This window comes from Talpa occidentalis, unplaced genomic scaffold, assembly GCF_014898055.3.
Source record: "Talpa occidentalis isolate TD23 unplaced genomic scaffold, MPIMG_talOcc4v2.1 talOcc4.12, whole genome shotgun sequence".
NCBI lineage: Eukaryota > Metazoa > Chordata > Mammalia > Eulipotyphla > Talpidae > Talpa > Talpa occidentalis.
This window is the reverse complement of record NW_023601212.1, coordinates 61,277,709-61,299,260: the sequence shown is the minus strand read 5'-3', so window position 1 is coordinate 61,299,260 and position 21,552 is coordinate 61,277,709. Positions and strand designations below refer to the sequence as shown.

Below are 21,552 nucleotides of genomic sequence, written 5' to 3'. Positions count from 1 at the left end.
CAAGCCTAGGTCGTCTCCCCGCAAGCCTAGGTCGCAGGCGCGGGACCTGGGCAGCCGCGCTGCGTTTCAGCGCCAGCTTACCGGCAGCCCGGGCTGTGTGCGCGTCTCCCGGGGTCTTTGTTCTTCTCTAATGGCGCCCGGAGCCATTCGCTCACCGCCGCGCGGATCCTGCAGGGTTCGCCTCAGCTCCCGTTCACGGGGTGTGGTGGCTGCAATAGTTCCTTTCCACTCCCAGTCCCGCTTGCTGCGTCCTTTGTTCTTGTGGGTCGTTTTAGTGTGTTGTTTCCCTCCTCTCTGCCTGTTGGAGAGTGCCGCCTCTGTGGGCGGGGGAGGGGAGCAGGGTTCTGCGCTTCCCTCCCTTCTGGTCCTCTTTTATGGCCACTTTCTTCTTCGGGTAGTTTGCTGGCGTCACCCGTTTATCTTCCGTGTCCCAGTTCTCACTGGGACCTGCCGCTTTCCTCCCTATTAACTTTTTTTAATGGGAGATCTTACTTGCAGCGTCTCCTCGCCGCCATGTTGCTCCGCCCATCCCCTATTAACTTTTTTTAATGGGAGATCTTACTCGCATTGTCTCCTCGCCGCCATGTTGCTCCGCCCCCCTCGCGTACTTCTTTCTTTTGTGGCTTCCAAACATCATGCATTCCTCTTCCTATAAAAAGTCTTCTGTTAGAAGGAGTCCATCTTTGTGTGACAGTGATGCAAGGTGGCAGAGACCATGAGCTTAGGAGTAAAAGTCCCTTGCAATTTTTCACTGTTGGAAGAATACCAAGAAGACCAGAAAGGAGTAGGAGTTGGCACTGTTAGCTAGGGTCTAGATGATGAAGACACAACACTTACAGGATGGCCAGGGATTAAAACTGGACCTCCAAGAATAATTTATGAAAATACAGCCTTAAAATAGAATATGGGGCTTCCCCTCATGGCGCAAGTGGTTGAGTGCAGCACTGTGAAGCTGCCCACAACCTCTGCAGCAGGGTTCTATCCTGGCTGGCTGGAGAGATACCCACATGGTGGGACAGACCTCTCCTGTCTCATCTGTGGCTCCCCTCAGCAGTGTATTTCAGTCAGTCTACCTGTTCTGCTCCCTGCTCTGTCTCTGGTGAATCCTCTCACTCCCAGCATCTCTGGCCAATACCCCAGCTCTTGTATGCATAATTAAATATAATCTTAAAAAAAAGAAGTTAAGAGATGACAGAATACAGGAATAGGAGATATTGGGGCAGGTACTGAGGTCCAACCCTTCGGGGGGCACCCAGGGAAGAGGACCCTGCCCAAAGGTAAGATCTGAACCTCCTTCAGCAGGGCCATATGTGGCTCACTGAACAGCAGAAAGGTTTCTGTGGTGTTATGCCAGCAGAAGTTACTAGAAATTTGCCCTCTGGAGTATGCTGGAAGGGAAAAGTTGTCCTGAGGAGGCATTTTGCTACAAAAATGTTTAAAGTGGGACCAGGAGCTGTAGTGTAGCTGCCTTGCCAGTGAGGAACCTCCTTGACCCCTTCTTCCCAGTACCTAGGCCACACTTTGCCCCTCTGCTGCTGTGTTTCCCTAAGTCCAGCGACCCTCCTGACAAAGCTTCATGTTGAGCCAGCTGGCAAAGCAAAAATACTTTAAGGAGTTTGAAATATTTTCACAGAGGGGCAAGTGGTTGAATTTAGAGCTGAGAGGCAATAAGTTAACAACCAGGGTACCCACCTTTAACTTTATGACTTATTACTCAATTCTGCTTAGATTAACTTTGCCTTCCATTGAAACTCCCAGGCTGGTAACAAATGTACCAACTGTCATTTTCCCCATTTTCCCTCCAGGTTGCTGAAGATCTTGGGGATAATATCCATCTGTGTGATTAGCCTGCTGTATGTTCGTAGTCTTCAGCATCTTAATAGTTAGTGACTTTGGTGTTCTGTGATAATAATTTTTTAACTCTTTTTAAGCCACTTTATTCTTCACTTTCATCCTTTAACTTTCAGCAATTATTGGAAAGAGAAAATAGGGGTCACAAAAATGGAAACATTAATTTCCCCTCATCTAACCCTCAAATGGATTTGTTTTCCCAGGCATGCCTCTCCTTCTCTCAATCTCTATTGCACTGATATCCCTGACCAAGGCAATGTCCCTCCTCCTGTACTCTTACCTCCTTGAAGAACTTACTCTTTTGATTCTTCTGTTTCCAGAATCATCACCTTCTCCATCACATTAAGAAAGAATCAGCATATAAATAGATTTGTCTCTCTTAACTTAAAGGCAGTGACAACTATACCAAAAATCTATTGTCTGCTCCATTCCTATCCATCATAGCAAAACTACTTGGAGAACAAGCAGTTTGTGCTTGTTATCTTTACTTTCTCATCTTCAGTAAATTTTTTAATCCTCTGAAATTTGGCTTCACCCCACCACTCTATTTACATATTTATGGCAAAAGTCAACCAGAGACCTGTCTGCCAAATCTAATAGACCCTCTAAATCCTCACACTGTGTTCTACTTATTCTACTCTTTTTTGATGCTGACACTTCTTTCCTGGGTTCCTTTTCATCTTTCTCATTATTTCCTCCAATATCCTTGAAGAGTTGTTCCATCTTTGCTGTCTCTAAAGCTGGAGTTGTATAGAGCTCATGTCTGATTTTCCTTTCTTCTCATTGTCCTCTCCCTGGCCAAACATAATCTCTTTAAAATATTGCTGATTCCCAAATCTATATCTCCAGCTCAAATCTCTTTTCTGAAACTGTCAGTTATCTACTGCAACTACTATTCTCTCCCCAACCTCTGCCATGAACAGCTTTTTAAACTAAATTATTCCAGTGTCCTCAAGATCTTTTTTTTATTTTTAATTTTTTGAATTTTTATATTCCCCATACAATTGCAACCCCCTGATTTTGACCCCAATCCCTCCTTTCCCTGCCACCCCCGCAAAGTGTGTCTCTGGTTCATAGTTGTTTGTTGATTTTGATTTTTTTTCTTTCTTATAGTTAATCTTTTTCCTGGTCCCTTATTTAGGTTTTCTAGATTCCTGTTATGAGTGAGATGATCCTGTATTTTTCTTTTTCTTTCTGGCTTATTTTGCTGAGCATGATCCCTTTCAGCTCCATCCATGTTGCTGCAAATTGCATGTGTTTATCTTTTTTGAATGCTGAGTAATATTCCATTGTGTATATGCACCACATCTTCTTGATCCAGTCATCTATTTTTGGGCATTTGGGTTGTTTCCAAAGCTTAGCTATTATAAATTGTGCTGCTATAAACATAGGGATGCAGGTGCTCTTTGGAATTATTGTTTCTGTGTCCTTTGGGTAAATACTAGGAGTGAAATTGCTGAATCATATGGAAGCTCTGTCTTTAGTAGGTTGAGGAATCTCCACACAGCTTTCCATAGTGTTTGGACCAGTTTGCACTTCCACCAGCAGTGCAGGAGAGTTCCTTTCTCTCCACATCCTTGCCAACATTTGTTGTTGCTAGTTTTTTTAATATGTGCCATTCTCACTGGTGTGAGATGGTATCTCATTGTAGTTTTGATTTGCATTTCCCTGATTGCAAGTGATGTTGAACATTTTTTCATATGCCTGGTGGCCATTTGTATTTCCTCTTCAGAGAAGTTTCTTTTTAGCTCTTCTGCCCATTTTTTTAAAAGATTTATTTATTTATTTATTTATTTATTTATTTATTTATTTATTTATTTATTTATTTATACAAGCACTGGGTACAGTCAGAAGCATGGGAGGGTGAGACAATTCTCCAGAGCCAGAGCGGGGAGCAGAGCAGGCAGAAGGACCGAAGTACACTGCTGAGGGGAGCAGCGGACGGCAGGAGAGGTCTGCGCGCCATGTGGGACCCTCCTCCGGTGGCCGGGGAGCAGCCGGGGATCGAACCAGCGCTGCAGAGGCTGCGGGCAGCTTCGCAACCCGGCGCTCAACTGCTGCGCCACTGGGGAGGCCCTCTTCTGCCCATTTTTTGACTGGATTATTTTCTTTGTTTTTGTCGAGTCTCATCAGCTCTTTGTAGATTTTTATGATCAGTCCTTTATCATTAGTGTTGGGTGCAAAAATTTTCTCCCAGTCAGTGGGGTTTCTCTTTGTTTTGGTTATTGTCTCTTTTGCTGTGCAGAAGCTCTTTAATTTGATGTAGTCCCAGCTGTTTATTTTTGCCTTCACTATCACTGCTTTGGGGGATGCGTCTGTAAAGATGTCTTTGAGGTGCATGCATGTCATGTAGTGTTTCGCCTATATTTCCTTCTATATATTTTATGGTTTCAGGTCTTATGTCTAGTTCTTTAATCCATTTTGAGTTGGTTTTTGTGCATGGTGTGAGGTAGTAGTCAAGCTTCATTCTTTTGCATGTAGCGACCCAGTTTTCCAGCACCATTTATTGAACAAACTTTCTTTGCTCCAGTGCATGTTCTTTGCTCCTTTGTCAAAGATTAGTAGACCATAAATCTGTGGGTTTATTTCTGGGTTTTCTATTCGGTTCCATTGGTCCATGTTCAACTGATCTTTCTACCTCCAGTTTAGTCACCCTCAAATCCATTCCTCCTACTGCTGTCAAAGTGTCCCTTCTAAAATACAGGCATATTTTCAATGGTTCCTCATGAGAATAAAGTTCAAATCATTTATAGTTGTATTTAGTTTCACTTTCTGAGCTTTGAATAATTCAGCTATATCTGTTGTCATTATCTACTTGTTTCTGAGGATTTGCACTATCCTCAAGATTTTTTCATGCCTTTTACATCTGCACATGTGATTATCTTTGTTAAGAATGTCTTATCCTCCACTCCATCTTTACCTGTAATCCCCTCTCATTTTTTAAAAAATACAATTTATTTATATATTTTTTACATCATTGTTCATTTTTGTACAATGTTTGCTTTTTCTCAGGTGTAGTCTCCATAGAATTCCCACTACCAATGCACCCATGTATCATCACCATAGTCTCTTGTGCTCTTCTCACCCTTGTTTTGACCCCTGTCCCTCTCCCTGTGGAATGTCTCTGATTTATAGTTGCCTATTAATTTTGTTTTTTTATTGTTATTATTTTTCCCCCCGAATCTTACCTATAATAAATAGTGTACAATAAACATAAGGGTGCAGGTATCCTTTTGGATTAATGTTTTTAGTATCAGACGCCCAGACTTCAAACTGTACTAGAAACTCCTAATAATTAACATAGTATGGTACTGGAACAAAAACAGACACACAGACCAATGGAATGAAATAGAAAGCCCAGAAATAAAGCCACACCTATATGGACAACTAACCTTTAACAAAGGAGCAAAGAATATGCAGTGGAAGAAGGACAGTTTGTTCAATAAATGGTGCTGGGAAAACAGGACCACCACATGCAAAAGAATGAAACTAGACTACTACCTCACACCATGCACAAAAATCAACTTAAAATGAATAAAAGAATTGAACATAAGACCTGAAACCATAAATTATATAGAAGAAAATATAGGTAATGTACTCCATGATATACATCTCACTAACATCTTTATTTTATTTTTTAAAGATTTATTTATGCATATAAGAACTGGGGTACAGGCCAGAGGTGTGGGGGGTGAGATGATTCTCCGGAGACAGAGTGAGGAGCAAAACAGGCAGACTGACTGAAATACACTGCTGAGGGGAGCAGCAGGAGAGACAATAGAGGTCTGCTTCACCATGTGGGTTGCTTCCTGGCCGGCCGGGGATTGAACTTGTGCTGCAGTGGCTGCGGATAGCTTCTTAGGTTGTATCTTAACCCCTTGGGCCATGAGGGAGACCCTCAGTAACATCTTTAAAGACTCATCTCCCAAAGCAAAGAAAGTGAAGGACAAGATAAACAGCCTGGATAACATCAAATAAAAACCTTCTGTATAGCAAAAAAGACAGTAACCAAAACAAAGGGACACCCTACTGATTTTTGCATTCCCCTTTCATTTTTTAAGATTCAGCTCCATCATCATTTTCTCTTCCATTAAAAAATACTGTTTGAAGAAATGCTGAATTTTATATCATTGTTAGGTAAGTAAATACCTGGTCCTGAATACATACAACTAAATAAGTAAATCTGAAGTCCTTACCATGAATTTCAGTACCCTTCAGGATCTTGCCCCTTTTCCTCTTTAAACTCATCTCCTCATCTCTCCTCCTCCCAGTCTACTTCAACAATAGCCTCATTTCTTCAAGAGGTCAACTCCTTGACTGCAGGGCTTTTGTACTTCTCATTTTCAATGTTGGAAAACCTCTCCTTGAATATCTGTGTGGATCACACTTTTGCTTCCCTCAAGTCTCTGCTTAAATGCTCCCCAATCAGTCTTTCTCTGACTTTTCTATCCATAAGTATGTACGCCTCCCTTCAAACATACGCGCACACACACACACACATCACCCTTCATTTACTTAATAAACTTTTCTGTGCAGCACATCAGACCACATGAATTATACTCTCTGTCTTTTGTTGTTGGAAAACAAAGGGGCCTTGAGAATGTAAGCTAAATGAAGGTAGGGACTTGGTTTTTTAAGTTAGTCACTCTAATTACAACCCCCTAAAAACAGCCAGGTTTTCAGTAATACTTATACAATGAATAATTGAAAGAATAAAGGAATTTTGTCTTATTGACATGGCAGGTGATGCTGACATGGCAGGTGAGTCTGCCTTAAGTATCCACTTGATTACCATCTCTAGGAGTTTGTAACAGGGAAGAAGATGCCTACAAAGCATCAGGCTTCAGTGGAGCTTTTCCATAGGTTTGACCAGAGCTACTGTGGTTTTCACTTTGTATAAAAACCAGATTATTATCTTCAGGTATTGTTTTGATACAGCATTAATCTCCTGACCTTCTATTAGGAAGTTTTCTGAATTACTTAGTGAGACTATGTCTCTTCTGATTACATTTCTGTTTGAAGTCGACCCAGCATGGACTCCCCCATGTTGACTAAGGTGAAGTTGGCTTACCTCATTGTATTTGTTTTAGGGGTTATAGGTTCAAATATTTACAAATGCATATTTTTACTCCATTTCTACCACCAAAGTTCTAATTATCCCTCACCATGCTCAGTTGGAACCCCTCTTTCCCTGAATTTTATGTCTTTATTCCTTTGCATTTGGTAAATAAAGTTATTTTTTCATTTCTCTTTTTAGAAAAAATGGTATATTCTTCCATCATATATCTTATCTTTTCTTCCACCACTGGCAAAAAATATTTGAGGTTTAGGAATTTGGGCTTTGTCCACTTAGAAAAGGAGGCTATTGTACCCAAAGCCACCTGGATGAGATATGGCTGCTTTTACCAACTTTACTTAGGTCTTCTGAGATTTCCCATGCCATTCCTAAAATGAGAGTAATCAAGAAAGAGTTTTCCCATTTACTCTTATGTGGTTTCTTTTACTCTCAGAGTTGTTTCTTACCTTTGTGAATATGAATGCTTCTGTTTTTTTTCTTTTTTCATGACAAACCTGTGACGCCCAAATAAGTATTTTCTCACCTCCTTAGTAAATCCAATATTATGCTACACACACAAAAAAAGTGATTACTAGGGATTTGGGGGCATATTTTAATGAAAAGAAATGGAATAAAATTATTGTTTGTTTTTATGAGCAGTAAAATCATTATTGCTACTCAGTTTGTAGTAAGGGGCCAACATGGGAGAGTTTATAACACTGTGATCAAAACAGAGCTCATATCATTAGATCAGCCAAACCAATCAACTCAAGTTATGTGCATACAAGAAATTTTGTTCTGGTTTTAGTTTATTTTCTCAGTGATGTTTGGTATGGAGCGATGAACAGATGGCCACCTAATAACCTGAGACTTTGCTTAAGGCATCAAACTAGTTAGTCTTGGAGATATAGAAATCTTGCCTGGTCTTGTGCCTGTTCCAAGAGAAACCTAATAGCTTGGCTCTCAAGATCTGATTAATCAATGGTTAATAAATTTTATAAGGGTGTAAGTTTTGCTTTATGGGGTAGAAATGTCTTTCAAGTGATTTTTTTCCTTTAGGGAAAAATGTGGTCCATGCTTAAAATTAAAGTTTAAAATTGAGGTTCCATCCAAATAATTAAACACTAGCCTCAATAACACTTAAAATATTAGATTTTGTTACAACATGTTTTTGTGTTTTTTTTAAAATGTGGTATTTTCTCTCAGAATAAGCATTATTATTTTTTTCTTAGAATTATGTGTTTGAAGTTTTTTTTGCATGGAATCATCCTCATTATTTAACAATACTCAGTGGAATTTTAACAATAAACTATTTAGGAAGAGTTTATCATTTAATAGATGTCAAGTTTTGTCTGGAAGCTTCACTGTTATTATTTAAGCATCAAATCCTCTGAGCCCTGATCAGAGCAGATTTAACCATTTACTTATTTGTATTTTTTTTCATTGATTTTTGTAAAGTATTTCTCTCCAATATAGTAATCTATAATAGAGACAACTTACTACTCAAAACTGTGATGATTTCAATATCAGGTGTTTTCTAATAAACCTAGAATAATGGATGTTAAATGAATGACTAATATGAAATAAATTTAAGAATATAAAATTGTTATATTTAACAGCAAAGACTAAATCCCTTGATTCTGTGTATGTGAATCTCCCAAATATTTAAATAATTAAAAGAGGAATAAAGGTCTAAAGGGGATGCATTCTAGATCAATTTGATCTTGACATACATGATCAGAATTTTGATGATTTTGGGAAAACATTCTCATAGCTAAAGACCTTTAATTCAGCATCTTAAACAAAAGCATTGATAGTTATAATGATTTAGAACATCGGGGAAGCCAAATGTACCTTTAGTAAGAGATTGTAGTAGAGAGTGGTGAAGGATTGAACTGAACTATCAGAGTTGAATATATTTTAAAACCAAATAACGGGTCGTGCATATTGAGCAGGGACTGCAGTGAATGAGCAAACAAAATGAGTAACAGAAAGCCTAATCAAAATTCACTTTGAATGTCAGTAGGACACATTTTTTTTCCTCCTTCTTGCATACATTATAAGAAATGGGGCTGGAACATTACATTCAAAACCAGCAATTAAAACCAACATTTTGATGGCCTCCCTGCAGGTACAAGGGGTTAAGTCACAGCATTATGAAGCTATCTGCAGCCACTGCAGACTGCAGCACGAGTTTTTTTTTTTTTTTTTTTAAATATTAAATTTTATTTTTATATTCCCCCATACAATTGCAAACGCCCCATTCTGACCCCAATCCTTCCCCTCCCGCCCCCCACCCCCCAAAAAGTGTCTCTGGTTCATAGTTTTTTGTTGATTTTGATTTTCACTTTCTTATATTCATTTTCCTGGTCCCTTATTTAAGTTTTCTAGATTCCTGCTATGAGTGAGACCATCCGGTATTTTTCTTTTTCTTTTTGGCTTATTTCGCTGAGCATGATCCCTTCCAGCGCCATCCATGTTGCTGCAAATTGCATGTGTTTATCTTTTTTGAATGCTGAGTAATATTCCATGGTATATATGTACCACATCTTCTTGATCCAGTCATCTATTTTGATCAGAGTGCAGCCTGAGTTTGATCCCCAGCCAGGGAGCTGACCTACATGGCGTAGCAGACCTCTCCTGTCTGTCTCACCCTCAGCAATCTATTTCAGTGCATCTGCCTGTTCTGCTCCCCGCTCTCTCTAGTGAATCTTCTCACCCCCCGCACCTCTGATTTACACCCCAGTTCTTGTATGCATAAGTAAATATTAAAAAAACCCAACATTTTGATATTTCCACTCCACAACCTTTTTTCTTTAAAAAAAACAAAAACAAAAACTGAAGAATATTTGTTTTTCACTAAGACTTTTATCTTGAGAACATAGCTGAAGTGTCTGCAGCTTTCCCCCACTCCCTGCTTCCCAGTGACTATTATTAAACCAGATATGAACAGTTTGTAGGACTGAAACCAACATTAACTGACAAAGAATAACCTCCATATAAAACATTATAAAAGTGTGTAAGTTTTACAAAAAAGGAGAGAGGAAATAGGCAATGGATGTTTTAGATTGAACAATATCCTCACATTTCGTCGAGTACATTCAATCCCAGATAGAGTGTGTAAAACAGGGATGGGATTACTATTATATTGCCATTATTTGGTGTTTTAAAATTAATCTTTTGCTGTGATCCCTTTTCTAAAGGTCTTTTTTTTTTTTTAATGGAGGTATCACTGGTTTACCCTTCTCCATAAACCACTGTTGCTTCTGCAGTTGCATCTTTGCATGAGTGTAATTCTTCATTAGTGTGATTGTCATCAGAAAGCACAGATCAACCTCCTGATAACTTGGCATGCTCTATGAGTGCAGAGGAATTGTTCTGGGGGCCTCAGGTGGCCTAGTTCTGAGTGCCAGATATGCTGTGTAGGTTGCTCTAGTCAAGAACAAGGACTAGTTCCAATCAACTATCCCTTCCATGCTTTGAGATCATTTATAGGGCTCATGAAAAGTAACTGGCAGTATTCTTAATGCCAAAAAGGTTTCTGGGATGGTAGAACTTTCCCTGGAGATTGTGCTTGAAATGGAAGTTCCATTTGCATCTTGCATGCATGAAATAAACCTCCAAACAAACATAGAGGTGAAGATTCAGTAAGAGTTCCAGTAAGGGGATAATGGTTTGGTGACCTCATGAGGAGACATTGGGCTGTGATTTCTGAGGTGACCAAGGCAGCAGGGCTTCTATGCTTTTTAATGCTGTTATGAAAGCATTCTATGCCCACTATATAAAAATTTGGAAAATGCAGAGAAGCATATAGAAAAAATTAAAATTATGTATAATCTCATTCAAAAGATTATCACTATTAAAATTTTGCAGTATTTGTGTACATCTTTTTCTGTGTGCATACATTGAGACTTGCATTGTTAGGAGATTTAACATTTATATATAGTTTTGTTACAACAGTGGTTCTGTGAAGGAATACAATTCGTTATCTTACTAAGATTAATATGCATCATACGTATTATAAAATTGATTGTACAATGACCTGCGGGACCATGGAGCAGCTACCTCAGGGAGGTCTAGTTCTAACTACCTACAAGTTTGGGTAAATTTTATGTGTTATAAAAGAATTCAGGGATTTGCATAGTTTAGAGCTATATTTTTGAAGGACATCAAAGGTATACTGGGGCTTGTGACTCTGTGTGTGTGTGTAATCACATTATGTATTTAGGAGCCTAATTTTTCTCCCTTCATGTCATATTATAAATATTTTACCATGTCATTAGATATTATTTGAAATGACTGATTATGGAACTACCTTAATTAATTTAACATCTTTGTTTACTTAGGTGGTTTGTAGAGTATTATTGATTTGTTTAGCTTATTGTTGCTAAGTAATACTGTGATGGATGTCCTTATTATTTTAGCCCAGAATCCTGTGGAGTAAACAGGCTTAAAGGCATATATTTAATAAATGTGAATAAATACATTATAAATACATAATATTTTAGAGTTTTGATACATATTGCCAAATTGCTTTCCAGCAAATTTGTTCTCATTGACACCACTTCTTTAAACTGTACTGGCCTCAGTATATCTTCACTAGTATTAAGTCTTATGAAAATATAGAACTTTGCCAGCACAATAGTTATTATCTTTCTTTGCGTTACTATGATCATTTTCCAGTTACTTTTCTTCTATGTATTGATTTAAATTTCTTTTTGAATTGAATAATATACTTTGCCTGTTTTTATATGAGATTTTAGTGTTAGTATTATTAATTTTCAGGTATTTTTTTTAATAATAATTGGAATTTACATTGCCTGTCTCATAAGCACCCACTTTTTCCACTGCTGCTATCTTAGTCTAAGTCCCTATTATTTCTCATCTGGATTGTTTCAGTAACTAATATTCCTAACAGTTAAGCAAGGATATGCCCCCTGTTTATCTTTCTAGATTTGCTCCTACTCTCTTCACCATCCTTTTAAAAAAATTATATATATATATTACATCATCCTTCATTTTTGTACAAAGTATGCTTTATCCTCTCAGGTGTAGTCCCCATGAGATTCCCACCACCAGTTCACCCCTGTCCCATCACTATAGTCCCTTGTGCTCTTCCCACCCCTGTTTTGATTCTTCTCCCTCCTTCCCCCGCAGAATGTCTCTGATTTGTAGTTGCCTATTGATTTTGATTTTTAATTTATTGTTATTATTTCTCCCCCAACCCTTATTTGGTTCCTCTACATTTCTTTGATCTTACTTCTTCACCTGCATTATACCTGACCCTGTATCTTCACACGTGAATATGTCTGGCAAGTTCTATCTTCCTTACAGTCCTTCCCCTCATACCTATGTGTAAGTCCTCCTTCTAGATTAGGGCTCCTTAAATAACCTCTAAGGATCTCTTTTTTTTTCTAATTGTAACAATTGTAATTAATCAATCACTTTTACAAACTAAGTCTTAGACAATTATCTGACTAATTTAGACGGGATAAGTCATTGACTTGCATTTTCTTTTTTACAATTTTTCCTAGAAATATCTATATACCCATCTATTAGGGGAGAATTAAAAAATCCTTCTGATCATGGAATTGATTATCCCCAAATAGTAATAGACAAAGCAATGGGCTTTGGAGTCCAAGGGCTTGGGTTAGAATCATGGATCAACCAATTTTGAGCTGTTTAGACTTGAGTAATTTATTGAACCTCTCTTTTGCTTCCTCCTCTGTAAAATGGTGTTAGTAATGTCATCTATTTCTTTTTTTTTTAAATAATAAATTTTATTTTTATATTCCCCCATACAATTGCAAACGCCCCATTCTGACCCCAGTCCTTCCCCTCCCGCCCCCCACCCCCCAAAAAGTGTCTCTGGTTCATAGTTTTTTGTTGATTTAGATTTTCACTTTCTTATATTCATTTTCCTGGTCTCTTATTTAAGTTTTCTAGATTCCTGCTATGAGTGAGACCATCCGGTATTTTTCTTTTTCTTTTTGGCTTATTTCGCTGAGCATGATCCCTTCCAGCGCCATCCATGTTGCTGCAAATTGCATGTGTTTATCTTTTTTGAATGCTGAGTAATATTCCATGGTATATATGTACCACATCTTCTTGATCCAGTCATCTATTTTTGGGCATTTGGGTTGTTTCCAAAGCTTAGCTATTGTAAACAGTGCTGCTATAAACATAGGGGTGCAGTTGTTCTTTGGAATGGATGTTTCTGTGTCCTTTGGGTAAATACCTAGGAGTGGAATTGCTGGATCATATGGAAGCTCTATGTTTAGTAGGTCCAGAAATCTCCACACAGCTTTCCACAGTGGTTGGACCAGTTTGCACTCCCACCAACAGTGCAGAAGAGTTCCTTTTTCTCCACACCCTCACCAACATTTGTTGTTGCTAGTTTTTTTAATATGTGCCATTCTCACTGGTGTAAGATGGTATCTCATGGTAGTTTTGATTTGCATTTCCCTGATGACAAGTGATGTTGAACATTTTTTCATATGCCTGTTGGCCATTTGCATTTCCTCTTCAGAGAAGTTTCTTTTTAGCTCTTCTGCCCATTTTTTGACTGGATTATTTTCTTTGTTGTTGCTGAGTATCATCAGCTCTTTGCAGATTTTTGTGATCAGTCCTTTATCATTAGTGTTGGGTGCAAAAATGTTCTCCCAGTTGGTGGGGTTTCTCTTTGTTTTTGTTATTGTCTCTTTTGCTGTGCAGAAGCTCTTTAATTTGATGTAGTCCCAGCTGTTTATCTTTGCCTTCACTATCACTGCTTTGGGTGATGTGTCTGTAAAGATGTCTTTGATGTGCAAATCCCGTAGTGTTTCGCCTATATTTCCTTCTATGTATTTTATGGTTTCAGGTCTTATGGCTAGTTCTTTAATCCATTTTGAGTTGATTTTGTGTATGTGTGAGGTAGTGGTCAAGCTTCATTCTTTTGCATGTAGCGACCCAGTTTTCCCAGCACCATTTATTGAACAAACTTTCTTTGCTCCAATGCATAGTCTTTGCTCCTTTGTCAAAGATTAGTTGACCATAAATCTGTGGGTTTATTTCTGGATTTTCTATTCAATTCCATTGGTCTGTATGTCTGTTCTTGTGCCAATACCATGCAGTTTTGATGATTATGGCTTTGTAGTATAGTTTGAAGTCTGGGAGTGTGATGCCTACATTTCCTTCTTTTTTATCAGTAGAGGTTTGGCTATTCGGGGTTTTTGGTGATTCCATATGAATTTCATCAATAATTGTTCTATTTCTTTGAAGAATGCCATTGAGATTTTGATTGGAATAGCATTGAATCTGTATATTGCTTTTGGTAGGATGGCCATTTTAATAATGTTTATTCTTCCAATCCATGAGCAGGGGATGTCTTTCCATTTCTTTGTATCTTCTTCTATTTCTTTTAACAGTGTTTCATAGTTTTCTTTGTATAGGTCCTTTACCTCTTTTGTTAGATTTATTCCCAAATATTTGATTTTTTTTGTTTCAATAATAAAAGGGATGTTTTTTTTTTTGATTTCTTCTTCTTCAGATTTATTGTTTGTGTATAGGAAGGCTACTGACTTTTGCGTGTTGATTTTGTATCCTGCCACTTTACTGAACTGACTGATGAGTTGAATTAGTTTTTCTGTGGAGATTTTGGGGTTCTCTATGTATATTATCATATCATCTGCAAATAGTGATAGTTTGACTTCTTCTTTTCCTATTTGGATTCCTTGGATGTCTTTCTCTTGTCTTATTGCTCTGGCTAGGACTTCCAGTATTATATTGAAAAGCAGTGGTGAGAGTGGACATCCTTGTCTTGTTCCAGATCTTAATGGAATTGCTTTCAGCTTTTCACCATTGAGAATGATACTGGCTGTTGGCTTGTCATAGATGGCCTTTATGATGTTGAGGTATGTTCCTTGTATCCCAAGAATTTCAAGGGCTTTTATCATGAATGGGTGTTGCACTTTGTCGAAAGCTTTCTCAGCATCTATTGATATTATCATATGGTTTTTATATTTCTTTTTGTTGATGTGTTGGATAACGTTGATTGATTTTCGGATGTTAAACCATCCTTGTGCCCCTGGAATGAATCCAACTTGGTCGTGGTGAATTATCTTATGGATACATTGTTGGATTCTGATAGCTAAAATTTTATTGAGGATTTTTGCATCAGTGTTCATTAGGGAGATTGGCCTGTAGTTTTCTTTTTTTGTGTTGTCCTTATTCGGTTTTGGTATTAGTGTAATATTGGCTTCATAGAACGTGTTTGGTATTGTCCCTTCCTTCTCAATTTTTTTGGAAGAGTTTGTGAAGGATAGGCACTAATTCGTCTCTGAATGTTTGGTAGAATTCATTTGTAAATCCATCAGGTCCTGGGCTTTTGTTTTTGGGGAGGTTTTTGATTACCATTTCAATTTCGCTGCTTGTAATTGGTCTGTTTAGGTGTTCTAATTCTTCTTTATCTAGCTTTGGGTGATTGTAGAGTTGTAGGAATTTGTCCATCTCCTCTAGATTGTTGAACTTGTTTCCATATAACTGTTCATAGTAGTTACTGATTATTCTTTTGATTTCTGCTGTGTCCGTTGTGATTTCTCCTCTTTCATTTATGATCCTGTGTATTTGTGCTTTCTCCCTTTTTTCCTTTGTGAGCCTAGCTAGGGGTTTGTCTATTTTATTTATTTTTTCAAAGAACCAGCTCTTGGTTTCATTGATCTTTTGGATTGTTTTTTTAGTTTCAATTTCATTTATTTCTGCTTTGGTTTTTATTATTTCTTTTCTTCTACTGGTTTGGAGTTTTTTTGTTGTTCTTTTTCTAGATCTTTGAGCTTCGAGATTAGGTTGTTTCTTTGAGTTCTTTCTTGTTTTTTGATGTGAGCTTCTATTGCTATATATTTTTTTCTTATTACTGCTTTTGCTGCATCCCATACATTTAGGATATTGGTGTCCTCCTTGTCATTCAATTCAAAGAATTTTTTAATTTCTTCCTTGATCTCCTCGTTAGTCCAGTGGTCTTCCAGTAGTGTGGTTTTTAATCTCCATGAGGTAGGATAGTTCCTTGCCTTCTTTTTATGGTTTATTTCTAGTTTGATGCCTTCGTGGTCAGAAAAGATGGTTGATATGATTTCAATCTTGGTGTATCTGTTGATGTTTGTCTTGTGCCCCAGTATGTGATCGATCCTGGAGAATGATCCGTGTGCGCTTGAGAAAAATGTGTACTCCGTTTTTTTGGGGTTTAGTGTTCTATAGATGTCTGTTAAGCCCAAATGCTCTAGGTCCTTATTTAGAGCTTTAGTTTCTTTACTTATTTTTTGTCTTGTTGATCTATCCATTGTTGATAGTGGTGTGTTGAAGTCTCCCACTACGTATGTGTTTTCTCTGATGTCTGTTTTTTTCAGAGAGGACAACAGTTGTCTGATATATTTTGGTGCTCTTTCTTTTGGTGAGTATATGTTAATGAGTGTTATTTCTTCTTGAAGTATTGTCCCCTTAATCATAATGTAGTGACCATTGGGGTCTCTTTTTATTTTTTTGAGTTTGAAGTCTGTTTTATCTGATATAAGTATAGCTGTTCCTGCTTTCTTTTTTGGCCCATTTGCTTGTAGGATTGTTTTCCATCCTTTGACTTTGAGCCTATTTTTATCTTTTGTAGCTAAATGTGTTTCCTGGAGACAGCAAAAGGTTGGGTTTTGTTTCTTAATCCAGGCTGCAACTCTGTGTCTTTTTATTGAAGAGTTTAGTCCATTTACATTTAGAGTTAATATTGATATGTTAGCATCTGTATTTGCCATTGTGTTTGTCTTTCCTTTGATTTTATTTATTTATTCTTTTAATAACTTTTTTTTTCTGGTCTTCTTTCGTTGTTATTCGTCCCTCTGAGGTTCTGGCTTTAGGATTCCTTGTAGTATTTTTTGGAGTGGGGGTTTAGTCGTAATGAAATTCCGGAGTTTCTCTTTGTCTGGGAAGGTCCATATTCTTTCTTCCTGGAGGAAAGAGAGCTTTGAGGGATAGAGTATTCTTGGTTGGCATCTGTTTTCTTGAAGTCTGTTGACTATGTCCCTCCACTCTCTCCTTGCCCGTAGTATTTCTTCAGAGAAGTCTGATGTCAGCCTGATTGGTTTTCCTTTGAATGTTATCTGTGTCTTCCCTCTTGTCAGCTTCATTATTTTTTCCTTGTCCTGGATTCTTGGGAGCTTTACTATTATGTGTCTTGCTGTGTTTTTCCTTTCGTCGTGGAAGTTTGGTGTTCTTCTTGCTTCTTGTATATCAATTTTCAGCTCCTTCTTCGCATTTGGGAAGTTCTCTTCAATTATCTCCTCGAATATTTTCTCTGTTCCTACATCTCTCTCCTCTCCTTCTGGAATTCCTATAACTCTTATATTTCCTTTCCTCATGGAGTCAGATAGTTCCCGAAGTCTTTCTTCATTCTTTTTCCTTCGTACTTCTCTTTCCTTTTCTGTTTTGGTTCTTTTTATTTCTGTGTCTTCAAGAGTACTTATTCGTTCTTCCATTTCATCTATTCTGCTTTCATTGCTTTTCCCAGAGTTCTTTAGTTCCTCCATTAATTCTTTGATCTCCTGCATTTCTTTTATTTCCCTCTTTAAGGACTCTATTTCCTTCTTCTGATCTATCACTTTTTTAATCATGGCAATTTTAAATTCTCTTTCTGGAAGGCTCAGAAGTTCTTCCAAGTTGCTGTCGTTGCAATCTGGGGAGTGGTTTCTTTTTGTGGTGTGCTTCTTTCCTGAGGAGTTGTTAGGTTGCGTGTGGTTCTTCTACTCCCTACTGTCTGTTTTCTAATTTGTCGTATGCATTGGGACACTGTGTTGCTCGGACTGACTGGCATCTTGGGTGAACTTCTCCGCTCCCCTCTGGCTCTTCCAGGAGCCATCTCTGTCTTCTGGGGGAGCTTTCTGCTGGTTTTAGGCAGTTTTTACTGAAGCAATGTCCCTGTTCTAAAATGGCGAAGCGGGATGCAGTCCCTGCGCCTCCCGTTTCAGGCACACTCTTCTGCGCCCCCGGTCTGCCCCGGACGTGGGTGCCTGCTCCCTCTGTGGGCTCAGACTGCTGGTCGGAAGGGGCCTGGTGTGGGGTGGGCTAACTTCCCGGCTGGCCACTGGTCCTCCAGAAGCCTTCTGCCCTTTTCAAGCAGTCTTAAGAAATTTCCTGTTCTATGGGGTGTTAGTGACTTTTTTTTCCTGGTCGCTAGGTGGCGCCAGAGATCTCTCCTATTGTCCTTGGGGGGCTGTTTTTCGCCCCCCCCCACCCCGTGGGACAGGGAACAGAGCGGGAATGGTAGGGTAAACCTCAACAGCTTTGGGGTGCTGTGTCTGCCTTGTGCCCCACCGTCGTGGGGAACCCACGCCCCTAATTTCGTGCCCCGGGTCTCAGTTCAAAGCCCTCAGGTCCAGGATGCGGGCTGTAGCCCAGTTCAGTGGCGCGGGAATGGCACCTTTTGCACTGTTCCCGTGCCTGGGCGCCTGTTTCCTGCTTACTCAGGGAGGGACCTTCACCTCAGTGAGGACCTCCGCGTGTCTCCCCGCAAGCCTAGGTCGCAGGCGCGGGGACCTGGGCCGCTGTGATCCCGGTCCGTGTTTTCTTTTCAGGCGCGCCAAGTGCACCGCTTTCCCGCGCAAGCTTACGGGCAGCCCGGGCTGTGTGTGCATCTCCCAGGGTCTTTGTTCTTCTCTAATGGCGCCCGGAGCCGTTTGCTCACCACCTCGGTGAATCCTGCAGGGTTCTCCACAGCTCCCGTTCACGGGGTGTGGTGGCTGCAATAGTTCCTTTCCACTCACAGTCCCTCTTGCTGTGTCGTTTGTTCTTGTTGGTCGTTTTGGTTTGTTGTTTCCCTCCTCTCTGCCGGTCGGAGAGTGCTGCCTCTGTGGGCGGGGGAGGGGAGCAGGGTTCTGCGCTTCCCTCCCTTCTGGTCCTCTTTTATGGCCACTTTCTTCTTCGGGTAGTTTGCTGGAGTCACCTGTTTATCTTCCGTGTCCCAGTTCTCACTGGGACCTGCCGCTTTTCCTCCCTATTAACTTTTTTTAATGGGAGATCTTACTCGCAGCGTCTCCTCGCCACCATGTTGCTCTGCCCCCTCTGTCATCTATTTCTTTCGATACTTGTGAATACTGACTGAGATAATTCATGAGGTGCTGAGCACACAGCTGGCACGTAGTAGATTCTATAAATGTTAGTCACTATCTTTTTCATTCTTATTTCCTTCCCCCTCATCTTTGAACTATATTAAGTTCCAATTCTAGGTTTCTAATTTCTCCATAAGGAAAATCTCTGCTGGTTTCAAGTTTTCCTTTAAGGCAATGTAGTTACTTCTGAGTATCGTTTGCAGAGTCTCTTCACATTCTAGCATTCTTCTTTAGGTGTTCATAATATTTCACTTTTGCTTCCAGAATTATAGTGCCTATTTTCTATGAGACACCATAATTTGTGACTGCTTCCTTTTTTTGCGTGGTACAAATTTTTGAGTATTAATACCCAAATCTGTGTTTCCTGACAGTTGGCAAATTTTCCCAGACTCTGCGAGGAAACAGAGAGGATTGTTGCTAACCACATCCGTGAGCGAGAAGGGAAGACAAAGGACCAGGTAAGGAGAGGCCATGGTGGGGGACAGGGTCCTTTTGGGCAGTGAAGATTTTCTCAAGGTTTTCTGGTGGTTTCCAGTGGTTGGCCTATCCCTGAATAGAAAAAAATAGCTGAGAATGCAAACCTGTTTATTCTTATTTATGAATTTTTATAGTACATATGTTACTATGCTATATTAACATCTGTATATCATTTATATTAGCAATATAAACAGATGTTAAAGACTTTATGAAGATAAAATTTAAAAAGTCATACTAGGAGTGCCATTATTTTTTTCTCAATGCTCCATGGATCATAATGTGTACCCCTAACACGTATGTACATGCCCCTTTGAAAACTTCTAATCCAGAATGAGATCACATTTTTCTCTTTAGGACAAAATTTTTTCTTAACTTTTAATGGACTCCTTAAATGCCATGAAAAATGTTCGGTGTTTTAATCTTTTTTTCCTGAGAATGGACAAAGCTATTTATCAACTTGTCTATGCAAACTATCATTGGAAAGAAAAAACATATAGGAACCGCTTAAAACAATTCTAATGATTTTGTTAATGTGTATGGTTTGTAGGGCATGGCCTTGAAATTCTCTTCTAAACTAGCACTGTGAATTAGAAGGATTCATTTCAAATGAAGATAATTGATTAAAAAGTTTAAGGACTTCATGAAATTTGTCTTCAATTTAAGTGGGGATTTTTTTTTTCTTAGTTCTAAAACATGATAATGGGAAACACAAAGGTTTTCAGATGCTCTTCTGTTCCAGGACACAGCTGGGAATGTGACAGCATGGAGAAGACACTGGACTTGGGCCATGTGTTCTCCACAAAATAACAGTTTGTTCTTGTGCAAATCACTTCTCTGGAATGTTGTTTTCTCATGTACAATGATGGGATGTTGGTCTATATTATGTCTGAAGTCACTGTAGATTAGAGTTCCATTCCTAGATCTGTGCTTTTCAGGTGAGTTGCAAAGGGGGAGGGAGAGAGAGAGAACTAGAAAAGAAGGAAGCTGAAACAGACCAGAGAGATACAGAAAGACCACAGGGAGAGAAACACATGCAACATGCAAGGGGTGTTGGTGGGTGGACTGGGGGTGGGAGGAGAAGGTAAAGAGATAGAGCAATAGAGGCCCAGCAGGTTGGGACACTTGTGAGTGACGCCGCTAACACCCACTTTTTGCTTGAGCTTTGCAATTCATAGCTACTACTTTTTATCATCATACTCTAGCAGTTAATTAACCTTTATTCATAGTTTACATTTGTTTTTCAATTTTCTCAGTCTTGGATAACCACAATAGCTAAAAGTGCAGAAAAACAGACTTTGTGACAAAGTAGAGATAAACAAATCTTTGTTACCTCATGAGCCAGTGAAATCAAGCTAAGGGCCAAATACATAGCCTGGAGGCCAGAGGCAACCTACCACATCCAATGTCAAAACTTAAGTGCTAGCATCAACTGCGCTCCTGACCTTAAGTAAATAAGACAACTGTTTTAATTTAGTGTCATTGTAAAATTCAGATGATGATATATTCTACTTAACTCTTAGGCATCCTATATAAAATAACATTGAGGAAAACGTAGTACAATTTTTATTTTAATTATATTTGTGTTCATATGTTAAGTCAGAACTTGTTTCATGGTTTTGTTTTACTAAAACTACATACTCAAACTGAGCGTTGTTAAGATTGTGGGTTCTCGACTTAGAGTCCCTGAGTTCACATCCAAACTACACAATTTCCTTTCTGTGAAAATGAAAAAGTTACTTGACATCTTTGAACTTCAGTGTCTGTGTCTTAAAGTAAGACAATAGTGAGAGCCACCTCATATATATTTTGTGAGGATGGAGTAAAATACTCTAAATACCGCTCTTAGTTCTTCATTAATCTTACTCGTTTCTATTTTTCTTCCTAAAAAGCTACGATACACAGTAGAGAGAAAGAATTGCCTTTTCTAATTTCAAGGGAAATTATCTTCCATCTCCAACTTTAATATAGTGATTAATTCATCCTTAAGTGGGAGATAAAGGATGGTATGAAATGTTCCCTCCTAAGTGTCCTTGTCAGGTAGCCTGG

General features: G+C 38.9%; 1 protein-coding gene across 7 annotated transcripts in view; it reads left to right on the top strand.

Annotated features, from left to right (window-relative positions):
* The window catches only part of DNM3 (dynamin 3), a 513,949-nt gene that overhangs the window by 200,665 nt on the left and 291,732 nt on the right, over nt 1–21,552 (top strand). For all 7 annotated transcript variants that reach the window (XM_054693472.1, XM_054693473.1, XM_037506477.2 and 4 more), the window contains exon 11: nt 19,401–19,487. In XM_054693472.1, coding sequence (XP_054549447.1) covers nt 19,401–19,487 — 87 coding nt within the window. The remainder of the gene's footprint in view (nt 1–19,400; nt 19,488–21,552) is intronic.